At 44.7% G+C, this 18098-nt stretch overlaps 1 protein-coding gene across 1 annotated transcript in view; it reads right to left on the minus strand.

The window, feature by feature from the left end:
• LOC140723402 (uncharacterized) overlaps positions 1–10656 on the minus strand; it is a 45972-nt gene extending 35316 nt beyond the window's left edge. The window contains exons 1-3 of the mRNA XM_073037978.1: positions 10548–10656; positions 10173–10249; positions 8443–8607 (exon numbers count right to left, since the gene is read on the minus strand). Coding sequence (XP_072894079.1) covers positions 8443–8607; positions 10173–10224 — 217 coding nt within the window. The 5' untranslated portion in view covers positions 10225–10249; positions 10548–10656. The remainder of the gene's footprint in view (positions 1–8442; positions 8608–10172; positions 10250–10547) is intronic.
• Between the last annotated feature and the right edge of the window lie 7442 nt (positions 10657–18098).

The following is an 18098-nucleotide window of genomic DNA, read 5'->3' on the forward strand; positions in this document are numbered from 1 at the left end:
ACACGACACCACATACAACCATGGGATTATTTTTCTGTGGTTGTACTCAGCAAATCTATAGAACAGTAACTATAATCAAGATCAATGGACAACAAACTGTACAAATGTAAATATAAATAAATAACAATGAATAACAAGCTAAGTCCTAAGAGTGAGACCATCAGTTGTGGGAACACCAAAAGTAGAATGAGTGTAACTATCCCCCTTTATTCAGGAGCCTGATCGTTGAGGGGTAGTAACTGTTCTTGAACCTGGAGGTGCACGTCCTGAGGCCCTTGTACCTCCTACCTGATGGCAGCAGTGGGAGAAGAGAATGGCCTTGGTGGTGAGCATCTTTGATGATGGATTCTGTTTTCGACAACAACACAGAGTGTGTGTCTTCAGGCTCCTGAACCTCCTCTCCGATGGTGGTAATAGGAAGGGAACATCCTTAATGATGGATGCTGCCTTTTTGAGACATTGCCTTCTGAAGGTGTTCTCAATGCTGGGGAGGCTAGGGCCCATGGTGGAGCTGACTGAGTTTACAGATGTCTACAACTTTTGGCTGATCCTCCATACCAGATGGTGATGCATCCTGTTAGAATGTTCTCCACTGTACATCTGTCAAAATTTGTTCAAGTGTGTGGTGATATACCAATTCTCCTTTGATGACAGGCAAGTGGTGCCTGATAGGTGAGGTGGGTCGGGATGGAGTTTGAATGAGATACAGAAAGGGAAAGGGAGAAAAGGGAAGAACAAAAAAAGAGGGAGCAAGACGGAGGTGGGGGAAAGGGAGTGTGAAGATAGAAGGCAGCTGCTGGAGGGAGATTAGTAGTGCTAAATTGTGATATGTATGTACACTGTTAATGTTAGGACCCTTGACAATATTGATGTATGGAGGGACTTTGGGGTCCATGTCCATTGCTCCTTGAAAGTGGCTGCACAAGTAATTTAGTGGTAAAGAAGACATACAGCATGTTGGCCTTTATTTCTTGACCACTGATCTCAAGAGTCAGGAAGTTATATTGCAGCTTCATAAATTCGGAGTATTGCTTTCAGTCGCAGCTCTCCACTACAGGAAGGATGTCGAGGCTTCAGAGAGGGTACAGATGATGTTTACTGGGATGATGCCTGAATTAGAAGGGATGAGCTTTAAGGAAAGTTTGAACAATCTTGGATTGCTTTGTGCAGAGCAGTGGAGGCTGCAGGAAGTACTGGCAGAAATTTAGAAGATTATGAGAGGCAGAGGTCGACAGCTGGTATCTTGTTTTCAGAGTTGAAACGTCCGATACTAAACAGCATGTATTTAAGGTGAGAGACGGCAAGTTCAAAAGAAATTTGTGGAGCAAATTTATTTAGTTAGTTTTACACACAGACAGTGATCGCCAGCTGAAAATGACCATTATGGGTGGTAGTAGGGGCAAATACAATCGATGCATTTAAGAGGTTCTTATATAGGCACATGCATTTATTTAATTTCTAGTTCAATTAGTTTAGCATATCATGGGCTGATGGCCCATTCTTATGCTCTACCGTTCAATATTCAGGTTTTAACTAATTTGGCAGGGGGATGGGAACTGGACTGATAGGGCTGAGGAAGGGGAAAACAGAAATAAATCAAAGACATTGGGCAATAGAGATGATAGAAAGGACAGGCAGGAGATGAGGCATAATCATAGCAAGTGGGGTGAGTTACAGGGCTATAGACGCGTGATGCAGTTAAAACAGAGAGCAACAAATACTGGACTGAGAGTATTGTATTTGAATGCATGCAGCATAAGAAATAAAATGGACGATTTTGAAATTCAGCTACAGATTGGCAAGTATGATGTTGTGGCCATCTCTGAAACTTGGCTAAAGGATGGCTGCCATTGGGGGCTGAACATCCATGGATATACGGTGTATCGGAAAGATAGGTTAGTGGGCAGAGGGGGTGGTGTTGCCCTGTGCATAAGAAATAATATTAAATCATTTGAAAGGTATGATATAGGATCGGAAGGTGTAGAGTCTCTATGGGTTGTTAAGAAATGGCAAAAGTAAAAGGACCCTAATGGCAGTTGTATACAGGCCTCCAAACAGCTACTGGGATGTTGATTACAAATTACAGCAGGAGATAGAAAAGACTTGTCAGAAGGGCAATGTCATGATAATTGTTGATTTTACCATGAAAGTGGAATGGAAAAACAAACCACTACTGGACCTCAAGAGAGAGAATTTCTAGAACGTCTAAGGGATGGCTTTTTAGAACAGCTTGTTATTGAGCCCACTAGGGGATCAGCTGTGCTGGATTGGGTGTTGTGCAATGATCCGGAGATAATTAGAGAGCTTAAGGTTAAGGAACCCTCAGGGAAATGTGACTCAATATGGTCGCATTCACTTTGAAATTTGAGAAGGAGAAACTAAATTCCAATGTGTTGGTATCTCAGTGGAATAAAGGAGATTACAATGGCATGAGAGAGGAACTGGCCAAAATTGACTGGAAAGGGACACCAGCAGGAAGGATAGCAGAGCAGCAATGGCTGGAGTTTCTGCAAAAAATGAGGGAAGTGCAAGACGGATATATTCCAAATAAGAAGAAATTTTCGAATGGAGGAAGGACACTACCGTGGCTGACAAGTGAAGTCAGACCCAAAGTAAAAGCAAAAAAAAAGGGGCATACAAGGAAGCCAAAGCTAGTGGGAAGATAGAGGATTGGGAAGTTTTTAAAAACTTGCAGAAGGTAACTGAGAAGGTCATTAGAAAGGAAAAGATGAATTATGAAAGGAAGCTGGTGACTAATATCAAAGAAGATACTAAAAGCTTTTTTAAGTACATAAAGGGTAAAAGAGAGTTGAGGGTAGATATAGGACCAATAGAAAATGACACTAGAAATATTGTAATGAGAGACGCGGAGATGGCAAAGGAACTGAATGCATATTTTGCATCAGCCTTCACAGTGGAAGACCATCTGCAGTATACCAGACAAGAGAGTCAGGGAAGTGAAGTATGTGCAGTGAAAATTACGACTGAGAAGGTGCTCAGGAAGCTTAATGGTCTGAGGGTGGATAAATCTCCTGGATCTGATGGAATACACTCACGGGTTCTGGAGAGATTAGAGAGGCAATAACAATGATCTTTCAAGAATCCAAAGAATCTGGCATTGTACTGGATGACTGGAAAATTGCAGATGTTGGAGGCTATCTAGATGGAACATGAGTTGTTGCTCCCCCACCGTAAGCATGGCCTCATTGACAAAGTTTTAAGGGAACTGGAGGTTTCTCAGATTCCTGTAAATAATGGATCAGCTTACAGAGAGGAGATGCAGCAGCTAACGGACTGCTGCAGAGCCAACAACCTGTCTCTGAATGTGAACAAAGCAAAAGAGATGGTTGTTGACTTCAGGAGGGCATGGAGCGACCACTCCCTGCTGAACATCGACGACTCCACAGTAGAGATTGTTAAGAGCACCAAGTTTATTGGTGTTCACCTGGTGGAGAATCTCACCTGGCCCCTCAAAACCAGCTCCATTGCAAAGAAAGCCCAGCAGCATCTCCACTTTCTGCGAAGGCTGAGGAAAGTCCATCTCCCACCCCCACCCCCCCCCATCCTTATCACAATCTACAGAGGTTGTATTGAGAGCATCCTGAGCAGCTGCATCACTGCCTGGTTCGGAAATTGCACCGTCTCAGATCGCAAGACCCTGCAGCAGATAGTGAGGTCAGCTGAGAAGATCATCAGGGTCTCTCTTTCCGCCATATAACCACATAACAATTACAGCACGGAAACAGGCCATCTCGGCCCTTCTAGTCTGTGCCGAATGCTTACTCTCACCTAGTCCCACTAACCCGCACTCAGCCCATAACCTTCCATTCCTTTCCTATCCATACACCTATCCAATTTTACTTTGAATGACAATACCGAACCTGCCTCTATCAGTTCTACTGGAAGCTCGTTCCACACAGCTACCACTCTCTGAGTAAAGAAGTTCCCCCTCGTGTTACCCTTAAACTTTTGCCCCCTAACTCTCAACTCATGTCCTCTTGTGTGAATCTCCCCTACTCTCAATGGAAAAAGCCTATCCACGTCAACTCTATCTATCCCCCTCATAATTTTAAATACCTCTATCAAGTCCCCCCCAACCTTCTACGCTCCAAAGAATAAAGACCTAACTTGTTCAATCTTTCCTTGTAACTTAGGTGCTGAAACCCAGGTAACATTCTAGTAAATCTTCTCTGTACTCTCTCTATTTTGTTGACATCTTTCCTATAATTTGGTGACCAGAACTGTACACAATACTCCAAATTCAGCCTTACCAATGCCTTGTACAATTTTAACATTACATCCCAACTCCTATACTCAATGCTCTGATTTATAAAGGCCAGCATACCAAAAGCTTTCTTCACCACCCTATCTGCGTGAGATTCCACCTTCAGGGAACTATGCACCATTATTCCTAGATCACTCTGTTCTACTGCATTCTTCAATGCCCTACCATTTACCATGTATGTCCTATTTGGATTATTCCTACCAAAATGTAGCACCTCACACTTATCTGCATTAAACTCCATCTGCCATCGTTCAGCCCACTCTTCTAACTGGCCTAAATCCCTCTGCAAACTTTGAAAACCTACTTCATTATCCACAACGCCACCTGCGTTTCATCTGCATACTTACTAGTCCAATTTACCACCCCATCATCCAGATCATTAATGTATATGACAAACAACAGTGGACCCAGTACAGATCCCTGAGGCACACCACTAGTCACCAGCCTCCAACCTGACAAACAGTTATCCACCACTACTCTCTGGCATCTCCCATCCAGCCACTGTTGAATCCATTTTACTACTTCAATATTAATACCTAAAGATTGAACTTTCCTAACTAACCTTCCATGCGGAACCTCGTCAAAGGCCTTTCTGAAGTCCATATAGACAACATCCACTGCTTTACCCTCATCAACTTTCCTAGTAACCTCTTCAAAAAATTCAATAAGATTTGTCAAACATGATCTTCCACATACAAATCCATGCTGACTGTTCCTAATCAGACCCTGTCTATGCAGATAATTATATATACCATCTCTAAGAATACTTTCCATTAATTTACCCACCACTGACGTCAAACTGGCAGGCCTATAATTGCTAGGTTTACTCTTAGAACCCTTTTTAAACAATGGAACCACGTGAGCCATACGCCAATCCTCTGGCACCATCCCCGTTTCTAACGACATTTGAAATATTTTTGTCAGAGCCCCTGCTATTTCTACACTAACTTCCCTCAAGGTCCGAGGGAATATCCGGTCAGGACCCGGAGATTTATCCACTTTTATATTCCTTAAAAGAGCCAGTACTTCCTCCTCTTTAATTGTCATAGTTTCCATAACTAACTGACTTGTTTTCCTTACCTTATACAATTCAATATCCTTCTCTTTAATGAATACCGAAGAAAAGAAATTGTTCAAAATCTCCCCCATCTCTTTCGGCTCCACACATAGCTGTCCACTCTGTTTCTCTAAAGGACCAATTTTATCCCTCACTATCCTTTTGCTATTAATATAACTGTAGAAACCCTTTGGATGTATTTTCACCTTACTTGCCAAAGCAACCTCTTATCTTCTTCTAGCTTTTCTAATTTCTTTCTTAAGATTCTTCTTACATTCTTTATATTCCTCAAGCACCTCATTTACTCCATGCTGCCTATATTTATTGTAGATATCTCTCTTTTTCCTAACCAAGTTTCCAATATCCCTTGAAAACCATGGCTCTCTCAAACTTTTAACCTTTCCTTTCAACCTAACAGGAACATAAAGATTCTGTAGCCTCAAATTTTCACCTTTAAATGACCTCCATTCTCCATTACATCCTTCCCATAAAACAAATTGTCCCAATCCACTCCTTCTAAATCCTTTTGCATTTCCTCAAAGTTAGCCTTTCTCCAATCAAAAATCTCAACCCTGGGTCCATCACGGACATTTACACTACACGCTGCATCCACAAAGCAACAGCATTATGAAGGACCCCACGCACCCCTCATACAATCTCTTCTCCCTCCTGCCATCTGGGAAAAGGCACCAAAGCATTTGGGCTCTCACGACCAGACTATGTAACAGTTTTTCCCCCCAAACTATCAGACTCCTCAATACCCAGAGCCTGGACTGACACCTTACTGCCCTATTGTCCTGTTTATTATTTATTGTAATGCCTGCACTGTTTTGTGCACTTTATGCAGTCCCGGGTAGGTCTGTAGTCTAGTGCAGTTTTTTTTTCTCTGTGTTGTTTTTTTACATAGCTCAGTCTAGTTTTTGTACTGTGTCATGTAACACCATTGTCCTGAAAAAGACGTTGTCTCATTTTTGCTATGTACTGTACCAGCAGTTATGGTCGAAATGACAAAAAAAGTGGCTTGGCTTGACTTGAAGGTTGAATACTGACTATACCTGTGTATTCTGGTCTGAGCAGCTGCTTTTTTTTGAGTGAGATAAGGACTAAGAGCTCACACACCAGGAAGTCTGACTTTTCACACCTTTTTGGTTTCGACACAAGGTGGAGATAAGGCAGGGCATTCCTTACATTCCTTTCCTAACTTCAGTAGAGTCTCCTATCTAAATTTATTAAATTCTGCTCGATTTGAGCAGCTGGATTAACCTTTGATCTGACTGTTCTTTTGTACTGAGATGTTAAAGGATCAATCTGTCCTGCTAACATGTAAATGCTGAGTTACCAGACAAGGACATGCAGGATGTGAGAATTAATTATACTCTGTTCTCTGTCTACCTCTGCCTGATGTGATTAAGTATTCTTTGTCAAGTACATTTACCTCCGTTTTAGGTGATTGTGGCCTTTGTCTCGGACTGTCATTGTTGCTAGGCTTTCCTGACAAAGATACTATATAAAAAACTCTGTATCTGTGCTTCGAGAGAGAGAGAGAGAGACTTCCATGTCTGAGTCTCTGTGAGGCAGAAGGAAGGCTCTCTCTCGTAGCTTGCTACTAATAAAGGTGGAAAAGAATCAACTGTAGTACTTGTTTCATTACATCACCATTAACATCATTATTGTGTCAAAAGAGGAGGCCAAGGACCAACATTTCAGAAATGGAATGGGGACAGGAATTAAAATGGTTGGCCACTGGGAAACACTGCTTTTGGTGGATGGAGTCTGAGTGGTCGACAATGCGGTCCCCAATTTACATTTGTTCTTACCAGTGTAGAGTTGGCCACATCAGGTAGCCTCCAAACTGATGGCACAAACATTGACCCCTCCCTCTGGCAATTCTGTTTTCTTACTTTCCCCCGGTGCTCCTCACCCTCAATGTTCCACCCACCCACTACCAGACTACCCCCCCCCATGTTAAACCCACTCTCCCCACCTGCTTTCTTCCAAACCTCAGAAAATACAGGCCCAGAAGCTATCAAACACTCCTCATAGATGGGTGGGGTCACTCACATGTGCCACCATAGCGCCAGCTAGCTTTTCTCTATGCACCAAAGACACAGTGAGAGCAACGCTGTAAGTCATTAGATAATCGATATGTTGAGTTAAAATGTTAACGCCGATTCTGTTAAAAGTAACGACGGTCGATAAGGTTTATGTTTTCGTCAGTTAGAGAGTCGGGATAGTTTGTATTGAAGTGTATCTAAAGCAGTCAATGGAGCAGCTGGATTCTGACTGTATGCTGCACTTTAATGTAATGTAGTTATTGTAGTTTTACCTTTGCAAGTATTCACAATGTAAATGTGATATTTAGAAGGAAACAAACACTGTACCAATCTTGTATTGTTTTTCAACAGTTTTCACCATACGTTAATGTGAAGAGTGAACAGTAAATGGTTAATCTTACTGCAGCCTTGTTTGCATTAATTGTGGTTTATCTCGACGTTTACCTCGGCGTTACGTTACACCCGAGCGAGAACGTTACAAACCCATTAAACCTAACTCTACCTCTCATATCCTGAAGTAAGACCAGTAAGATTATTTTACTTATTGAGATACAGCACGGAATAGGCACATCGGCACTTCACGCTGTACCACACAGCAATCCCCAACTTAACCCATGTCTACTCACAGGACAATTCACAATGACCAATTCACCTTCCCACCAGATTGTCTTTGGAATGTGGGAGGTACAGGAGCACCCGGAGGAACCCCATGCGATCACAGGGAGAACGTACTAACTCCTTACAGACAGCAGTGGGAATTGAAAGCGTTGTGCTAACCACTACCCTTACCGTGCCACCTCATTAGGCACAGAACATGGTGGAGAGGAGGGGGCGGATAACAGTAAGTATAAGGATGTGGTGGGAGGATGGAAGTCACTCATCAGGCCAGGAGTGTGAACCTTTAACTTTCCATAGACTGAGGGTGAGGGCTCCAGAGCAACTGAGTGAGAGGGCTTCACTGACCACAGGCAGGGCAGTAACTGTAAAATTCAGCCTCAGGTTCCCACAATCTGCCACCTCTGTGTTAACAATGAATAGTGACTTACCTGTACAGTACACAGTGTGATCCCAGGGTGTCGGCTTCAACCGATACACAAAGTAACCGGAGCAGTTTTTCACCCTGATCTCCTGGTTCTGGGAACAGTTGTTTTCAACCTGGGTGAAGCAGATGGTCCTGGTCACCTCCCCCTCTCCCACGCTGGGATGGGTACCTGGAAGGAGGTTTATAAACTCTGTAAAGATATACCCAGTCCAACAGTATTGTTGAGACTTTACAAAGCACTAGTGAGGCCTCACGGAGCATTGTGAGCAGCTTTATGCCCCTTATTAGGAAGGATGTGCAGAAACTGGAGAGGGTTCAAAAGAAGTTCATGAAAATGATTCCAGGATTGAAAGCCTTCTCCTATGAAGAGTGTCTGATGGCTTTGGGCCTGTTCTCACCAGAATTCAGAAGAATGAGTGGTGACCTCATTGAAACCTGTCAAATGGTGAAAGACCTTGATGGAGTGGATGTGGAGAGGATGTTTCCTATGGTGGGTAGAGTCAAAGATCAGAGGACACAGTTTCAGAATAGAGGTGCGTCCTTTTAGAACAGAGATGAAGAGGAATTCCTTTAGCCAGAGAGATGAATCTGTGGAATTCTTTGCCACGGGCAGCTGTGGAGGCCAAGTCTATGCATATTTAAGGCAGAGGTTGATAGATTCTTGATTAGTCAAATTAAGGGATATGGGGGGGGGGGGGAAGACAGGAGATTGGGGCTGAGAGGAAAATTGTATCAGCCATGATGAAATGGCAGAACAGATTCGATGGGCCAAATGGCCTAATTCTGCTTGTATTTCTTATGGTCTTATAGTACAGTGGGGAACGTGAAGGACTCACTGTAAATCAGTGATTCACAACCCACGAGTCAGTCCGCCTTCAATCCATGCTGAGCTCAAACATACTAAAATTAGGAATAATAAGCAGTTAAAATAATTTAAACCACCGGAAATCACAAACATTGAAAACTGAAAACAATAATCTACATTTGAGCTAAATATCACATTTACTTATCTAATTAATCTCAGGCAGATGGGGCTCGACAGCCACGGTCGGCAGCTCACCCAGAAGAAGGAAAACTCTGATCTCCAATCTCCGCTGACTTGCAGCAATACCTACTAATGGAGAAGGCTTCAGGAGTAAACCCTGAGGAAAAATCCAGAGTTGGAGTCCCTGAGGCGGTCCTACATTGAGTTCAACGCTGACTGGCAACTCCTGTGACATTACTGATGCCAGACTGTGTCGGTCTCTGCTGTTCCTTTGCATTCATCAGCTGCATGGAGATGGGGAGCCTGCTGCATGGGCAACAGCTTGCTCTCCATATCGTACTGCCCTGTCCTGCATATCGTGTAGACAGCTAGTACACAATATCCACAGTCAGCCTCAACCAATGGAGGGCCTAACATTGATTACTTGATAAACTGTGAGTGTCCTGGGACATGTCCAGCTCCCGAGAGCTGCTCCACCACTGCACTGAATGGAGTCACTGGAATTGCTCTGGGTCAAATGTGGAGCAGAGTCAGCAAGTGCATGGATCACAGCTCAATACTAGGAAGCCCCGGGAAGCTGATGCTCTTCTTGAAGGTCCAGGGTTACTGCACAGCCTGTGTGATCGTGGGGAGACCTCTCAGGGAGCTTGGGTTCCACATCCGAGTACCAATCTCTCTGAAGAGATTCAACGTCAGTCTGACCCTCCCCAGAAGTAACTGAGTCTCATTGAAGTAAGTTCTTAACCTACCATTTAACCAGCCTGGAATCATCCTGGAACAGTGACCCTCTGAAACGACCATCTCAGGAATCTTCTGTCCACTGGAACTGAAACAACAATCAGAGAGTCAGTCCCTGGACTGAGGGAGTTTGTTCATCCAGAGAGACAGGAAATTCTGACCTATTCTGTCTGCACACAGTCCCTTGACAGAAACCCAATCCCAGGAATCACCCTTCTTCTCTCTCTCCCCTTCTGCCTTCTCCTTTCTCTCTCTCTGGAATGTGGGAATCTCCCCTCTCCCCATCTCAGTGTAGTCACTGATGATCCTGGTCTCCTTGCATTTCCCATTCACACACCCCTTGTTTCCCCTGTTTAAATTTCTCAGTGATTATCTCCTCACTTTACCTGTTAAATCTGTACCATCCCGATTCAAGATTTCGATCTCCATTCCAGTTTCCACCGGTGCACTCAGCGTGAGAAAAGTTAATCTGCCTCCAGGGCTGATCCAGGCTGGTGTAGGTTACACACGGATCACTGAACGTGGCGTCTGCAGTTGAGGGACAGAACAATGTTCAGTGTGAATGTAAAGTTCATGTTCCCCATCCCTTTGCTCCTCCAACCATCCCTCATCTGCACCTCTACCATCACCAACCACAGAGAACCGATGATCTTCCATTTACTCTCTGACCAATAACAAGTTATCCAAACACCGGAACGAATCCCAGATCCCTAATCCGAGCTCCATCACTCTGCCACCATCCACTTATCGGCACAGAACTGGCCATTCAGCCCAATGCGTTCATGCTAACTTCCAGAGGACCAATCACATCATTCCCATTCCCAACTCCTTATTTCCATGCATCCCGTGGCCATGGACCCTACCATTAATTCACTCTGATGCCTCCCCTTTGATTCCTCCTGCCATTAACCCACACTCTGGGGTAGGTCATAGCAGCCAATTAATGTAACCTGGATGACCTTGTGGGAGGACCAGGAGCACCTTGGGGAAAACCCATAGTGACAGGGAGATCATGCAAACTCCACACAGATAGTAAGTTCAGCCAAGAGCTGAGATCCAGTCATGGGGGGAGAGATTCAGCCTAATGCATGTGGGTTGGTGATGACAGAAAGGGGTTCAGGCCAGGGAGAGGGTGTGGGTCAGGCCGTTGACAGTTGTCATTTCAGGAGGGCATCTCATAGACCTGACATCTTCAGGTGAACTGAAGGTGTGGTGGTGAGGTTGTATGCAATTGATAAGAGGTCTGATTTCAGTGCGGAAGTGAACTGCCTACTTTTGGGATATCCAAGGACTTCCCATCAGACCTTGTCCCCATGCCTTTCTGATAATTCGAAACCCTGACGCACCTGTACAATACACCGAGTGATGACCAGGTGTCGGCTTCAGTCGATACACAAAGTAACCAGAGCAGTTTTTCACCCTGATCTCCTGGAGAAACTGGCAGTTGTTTTCACCCTTGGTGAAGCAGATGGTCCTGGTCACCTTCCCCTCTCCCACGTTGGGATGGAGACCTGGAATGAGATTTATAAACACTGTAAAATGTACCCGGTCCCACAGTACAGCAGGGAATGTGAATCAGGACCCAGTGTAAATCAGTGCCTCACACAAACACAGTCCATGCTGGCTTCAGTCAGCGGTGAGCTGCTGCCCTCTCCCTCCCCACAGCAGCACCTAATCCCTGACACCAGCCTCTATCCTAGGTCCTGGAGGTCTGCTGGATTTAGACTGGAAACACAAACCCTGCCCCTGGTGTGACTGATAACTGCTGAAAAGCTGCCCCTGACATGATTGACAGCTACAGAGACCTATCCCCTGACGTGCCTGGCAGCTCCACCCCTGACATGACTGACAGCTGCAGAGGCCCCGCTCCCAACGTAAGTGACAGCTGTTGAAATCCAGCCCCTGATATTAACAACAACTAGTGAAGCCCCACCTCTGATGCAACAGACATTTGTTGAAGCCCCACCCCTGACATGATTGACAGCCAGTGAAAACCCATTCCCGATGTGACTGACAGATGGTGAAGCCCCACCCCAATATGATTGACAGCCTGTGAAGCTCCTGACAAAGGGTCTCGGCCCGAAATGTTGACTGCTCGTTTCCACAGTTGCTGCCCGACCTGCTGAGTTCCTCCAGCTTGTTTGTAAAGCTCCATCCTCAACCCGCCTGACTGCTGATGAAGCCCCACCCCTGATGTGACGGACAACAAGAAGCCACGCCTCCGACATGCTTGACAGCTCCTGAAGCTCTGCCCTTGACTTGCCTGGGGAATGGTAAAGCCACCCTGTAAGTGTACTACAGACATTAGACTGTAAAGAATTTGCAGTGATTTTTTTGCTGAAGACATGACAGTATAGCATAGTAATAGCTGTGCCCTCTGGTCCTAGACTCCCTCACTATAGGAAACAACCTCTCCACGTTCACTCCAACCAGGCCTTTCAGTATTTCATAGGCTTCAATGAGTGCAGGCCCAGAGCCATCAAATGTTCCTCATACATTAACATGTATGACCGTTCTCACCAGAATCCTCTGGACCCTTTCCATTGCCAGCACATCCTTTCTTGGATAAAGAGGCCTAAAACTGTTCACCATATTTCAAGTGCCATCTGACCAATGCCTTACAAAGCCTCAGCTTTGGGAGTCCTGAGGCAAGTGCAGTTCCCTGGGAGACCACACTGGGTCTAATCTGGAGCGCTGCATGAAAACAAACTGCTGGAGGTCTCCCAGAGTCAGGCTCCCTCAGTGGAGGAAGTGGACCATCGACGACGTGGGGTTGAGACTCTTCATCTCCCCATCCAGATGCAGAGCTGGACTGACAAAGAATTGACAATTTATTTCCCTCCACCGATGCTGCCTAACCCTCAGGGTTCAACGGGGCTTTGATTTTACTGAAGATTCCAGCATCTTGTGTCCTCACCAGAAGCTTCTTAGAGTCATATAGAAGTACAGCACAGAAACAGGCCATTTGGTCCATCTAGTCCATGCCAAAACCATTTAAACAGCCTACTCCCATTGACCTGCACTGGGACCATAGCCGTCCATATCCCTGCTATCAATGTACCTATCCAAACTTCTCTTAAATGTTGAAATAGAGCATGCATGCACCACTTGTACTGGCAGCTCAATCCACACTCTCACCACCTTCTGAGTGAAGAAGTTTCCCCTTAAACTTCTCACCTTTCACATTTAAGCCATGACCTCTAGTGGTAGTCCCACCCAACCTGCAGTGGAAAAAGCCTGCTTGCATTTACCCGATTTATACACCTCAATTTTATTTACCTCTATCAAATCTCCTCTCAATCTTCTACATTCTAAAGAATACAGTCCTAACCTATTCAATCTTTCCTTATGTCAGGACCTCCAGACCCAGCAACAACCTTGTGAGTTTTTCCCATACTCTTTCAACTTTGTTTATATCTTTCCTGTAGGTAGGTGGCCAAAATTACGCCTCACCAACATCTTATACAGCTTTAGCATCCCATCTACTGCACTCAGTACATTGATTAATGAAGGTCAATGTGCCAAAAGCTTTCTTTATGACCCCATCTACCTATGATGCCACTTTCAACAAATTATGGACCTGTACTCCCAGATCCCTTTGTTCTGCCACACTCCTCAGTGCCCTATTGTTCACTGTTTAAGGCCTACCCTGGTTGACCCTACCAAAGTGCAAAACCTCGCACTTGTCTACATTAAATTTCATCTGCCAGTTTTCAGCCCAATTTTCCAGCTGATGCAGATCCCTCTGCATGCCATAATAGTCTTCTCACAGTCCACTACACCCCCTATCTTGGTGTCATCTGCAAATTTGCTGATCCAGTTAATTACATTATCATCCAGATCATTAATACAGATGACAATCAACAAAGTACCCAGCACTGTTCCCAGTAGCACACCACTAGCCACAGGCCTCCAGTTAGAGAGGCGACTATCAACTACCACTCTCTGGCTTCCCCCAGAAAGACAATATCTAATCTCATTCACTACCTCATCCTGAATGCCGAGCGGCTGAACCTTCTTGACCAGTCTCCCATGCAGGACCTTGTCAAATTCCTTACTAATGTCCATGTAGATAATATCCACTGCCTTGCCTTTATACCCTTTCCTGGTAAATTCCTCGCAAAACTCTATAAGATGGATGAGACATAATCTACCACGCACAAAGCCATGCTGACTATCCTTAACCAGTCCATGTCGATCCAAATACTCATATATCCAGTTCCTTAGAAAACCTTCCAACAACTTTCCCACACCTGATATCAGACTCACTGTCCTATAATTTCCTGGTTTCTGGTTAGAACCCTACTTAAACAGCGGAACTACACTGGCTATCCTCCGATCCTCTGGTATCTCTCCTGTTGCTAAGGATGTTTTAAGTATCTCTGCTCGGGCCCTGGCAATTTTTGCACTTGTCTCCCTCAGGGTCCAAGGGAACACCTTGTCAAGCCCTGGGGATTTATCCACCCTGATTTGCCTCAGGGTAGCAAACACCTCCTCCTCTGTAATCTGTACAGGGTCCTTGAAGTTGATGCCACTTGGCCATACTTCTATGAACCCTGAATCCATCTCCATGGATACTAGCATGGATAAAGCAGTGGCTGATTGGCCAGAGGCAAAGATGCAAAGAATACATTTAAGATCTCCCCATCTGTTTTAGCTCCATGCACGGATTACCATTCTGGCCTTCCAGACAACCAATTTTGACCCCAGCAATCCTTTTGCTCTTAACATAAGATAAATAAAGTGAAAAAGAGAGGCAAGAGAGGTTATCGGACCACTGGAAAATGATGCTGGAGAGGTAGTAATGGAAAATTGCAAATGTCACTCCACTCTTCAAGAAGGGAGCAAGGCATCAGAAAAGAAATTATGGGCCAGTTAGTCTGACCTCAGTGGTTGGGAAGATATTGGACTCGATTACTGAGAATGTGTTTTCAGGATATTTGGAGGCACATGATAAAGTAAGCCATACTCAGCTTGATTTCCTCAAGGGAAATTCTTGCCTGACAGATCTGTAGAAATTCCTTGAAGAAATAACAAGCAGGATAGACAAAGGAGAATCTGTGGATGTTGTGTACTTGGATTTTCAGAAAGCCTTTGACAAAGGCGCCACACGAGGCTAACTTAACAAGTTAAGAGCCCATGGCATAACAGGAAAGATAGTAGCATGGATAAAGCAGAGACTGACTGGCAGGAGGCATAGAATGAGAATAAAGGGGGCCTTTTCTGGATGACTGTCAGTGACTAGTGGTGCTCCACAGGAGTTGGTGTTAGTACTACTTCTTTTTACATTATATGTCAATGATTTGGATGATGGAATTGATGGCTTGTGAACAAAATTGCAGATGATACAAAGATAGGTAAAGGAGCAGATAGTTTTGAGGAAGTAGAAAGACCTTAGACAGATTAGGAGAATGGGCAAGAAGTGGCAGATGGAATACAGTGTTGGGAAGTGTATGGTCATGTACTTTGGTAGAAGAAATCAATGGGTTAACTAATTTCTACATGGAGAGAAAATTCAAAAATCTGATGTGCAAAGGGACTTGGGAGTCTTTGTGCGGGATCTCCTAAAGGTTAATTTGAAGGTTGAGTTGGTGTTGAGGAAGACAAATGTTAAGTCGGTATTAATTTCAAGAGGACTGGAATAGAAAAGCAGGGATGTAATGCTGAGGCTTTATAAAGCACTGGTGAGGCCTCAGTTTGAATATTGTAAGCAGTTTTGGGCATCTTATATAAGAAAGGATGTGCTGACATTGGAGTTCAAATGAGGTTTATGAAAATAATCCAGGATTGAAAGGCTGGTCATATGAAGAGCATTTGACAGCTCTGGGCCTGTATTCACTGGAATTCAGAAGAATGAGGGGTGAACTCATTGAAATCTATTCCATGTTGAAATGCCTCAAAGTATAGATGGAGAGAGGATGTTTCCTAGGGTGGGGGAGTCAAAGACCTGAGAGCACAGCCTCAGAATAGAGGGGCGTCCTTTTAGAATGGATACGAGGAGGAATTTCTTTAGCCAGAGAGTGGTGAATCTGTGGAATTCACTGCCACAGGCAGTTGTGGAGGCCAAATCATTGGGTATATTTAAGGCAGAGGTTGATAGATTCTTGATTTGTCGTCACATGAAGAGATACGGGGAGAAGGCAGGAGATTGGGTCTGAGAGAGAAAATGGATCAGCCATGATGAAATGGCAGAGCAGAATTGGGCCAAATGGCTTAATTCTGATCCTGTATCTCATGGTCTCAATCTGAACAGGATCAGTGAGCTGATACACAGCCCAAGTGGTGGGAACACTCCAGGAAGCTGGACCTCTGCTTCAGACTCCACGAGGACCCAAGGTCAGAGTGCAGTCTGAGTGACTGTGGGAGTCCTCTCAGTGACTTTGGATTCTGTGAATTTCTTTCTCTGAAGAGATCTGGGTCATCAGACTGACCCTCCTCCTAACGAAAACGGAGCCCCACTGTGACATAAACTCTGATCCTACCTTTCAACCAGCCTGAGGTCCACCCAGAGCAGCGACCCCGTGGAATGACTTTATCAGGAATCTTCCATCCGCCGGTACTGAAATAACAACCAGAGAGACAGTACCTGAACTGAAGTTGTTTATTCACCCACAGAGAGACCAGGATTTGGGGCCGTATTCCTCTGACCATCGAGAAAATGTGCAAACTCCACAATGACCACAAACAAAGTCAGCCTACCAAAAGTAGTGGATATGGCCCGGTCCATTACGGGGAAAAGCCCTCCCAACCATTGAGCACATCTACACAGAGTGCTGTCACAGGAAATCAGCACTCATTGTCAAGGACCCCCACCATTCAAACCATACTCTCTTTTCTCTGCTGCCATCAGGAAGGTGGTACAGGAGCCTCAGGACCTATAGTACCAGGATCAGTCATCAGCCTCTCGAACCAGAGGGGATAACTTCACTCGCCGCATCACTGAACTGTTCCCACAACCTATGGCTCACTCGTCATCTCATGTTCTCAACATTTATTGCTAATTTATTATTATTATTTTCTCCTTTTTGTATTTGCATAGCTTGTAGTTTGTTTTTGCACACTGGTTGTTGTCCGTCCTGTTGGGTGTGGTCTTTCATGATGATATTCTGCTTTTTGGATTTACTGTGTATGCCCACAAGAAAATGAATCTCAAAGTTGCATCTGATGACATACATGTACTTTGATAATAATTTACTTGGAGCTTTAAATATTGAACCCATTTCACAGGAGCTGTGGCATGGCAGCACTGAACAACGTGGCACCATATTACACAATCTCCCTCACTGCTGAGTTTCTCACTCAACAACTCTTCATGTTCACAAGAAAGTCTGCCGATGCTGGAAATCCAGAACAACACACACAAAATGCTGGAGCAAGTCAGCAGCTCAGGCAGCATCTATGGAAATGAATAAACATTTTCGGGATGAGGCCCTTCTTTAGGACCGGTAAGGAAGTGGGAAGATACCAGAATAAAAAGGTGGGGAAAGGGAAGGAGGATATCTAGAAGTTGATCAGTGAAGGTAGGTGGGTGGGAAAGGTCAAGGGTGGGAGAAGAAAGAACCTGATAGGAGAGGAGAGTGAACCACATGAGAAAGTGTAGGAGGGGGGCACCAGGGGACCAGGGAGAGGTGATAGGCAGGTGAGGAGCATTAAGAGGAATAGGAGAGGGGAGGGGGAGGAAAATTTTATTAACCATAAGGAAAAATCAATGTTCAAGCCATCAGGTTGGAAGCTACCCAGATGGTATACAAGGTGTTGGCACAAGAGGAGGCCATGGACCAACATGTTGGAATGGGAATGGGAATTGGAATTAAAATGTTGGGCCACTAGGAAGTTCTGCTTTTGGTGGATGGGACGGAGGTGTTCAGCAAGCAATTCCTCACGTTACCTGTTAAATCTGTACCATTTTTCGCGAAGATGTTTGTCAGTCTTGAATC

Source organism: Hemitrygon akajei, unplaced genomic scaffold, assembly GCF_048418815.1.
Source record: "Hemitrygon akajei unplaced genomic scaffold, sHemAka1.3 Scf000112, whole genome shotgun sequence".
Taxonomy (NCBI): Eukaryota; Metazoa; Chordata; class Chondrichthyes; order Myliobatiformes; family Dasyatidae; genus Hemitrygon; species Hemitrygon akajei.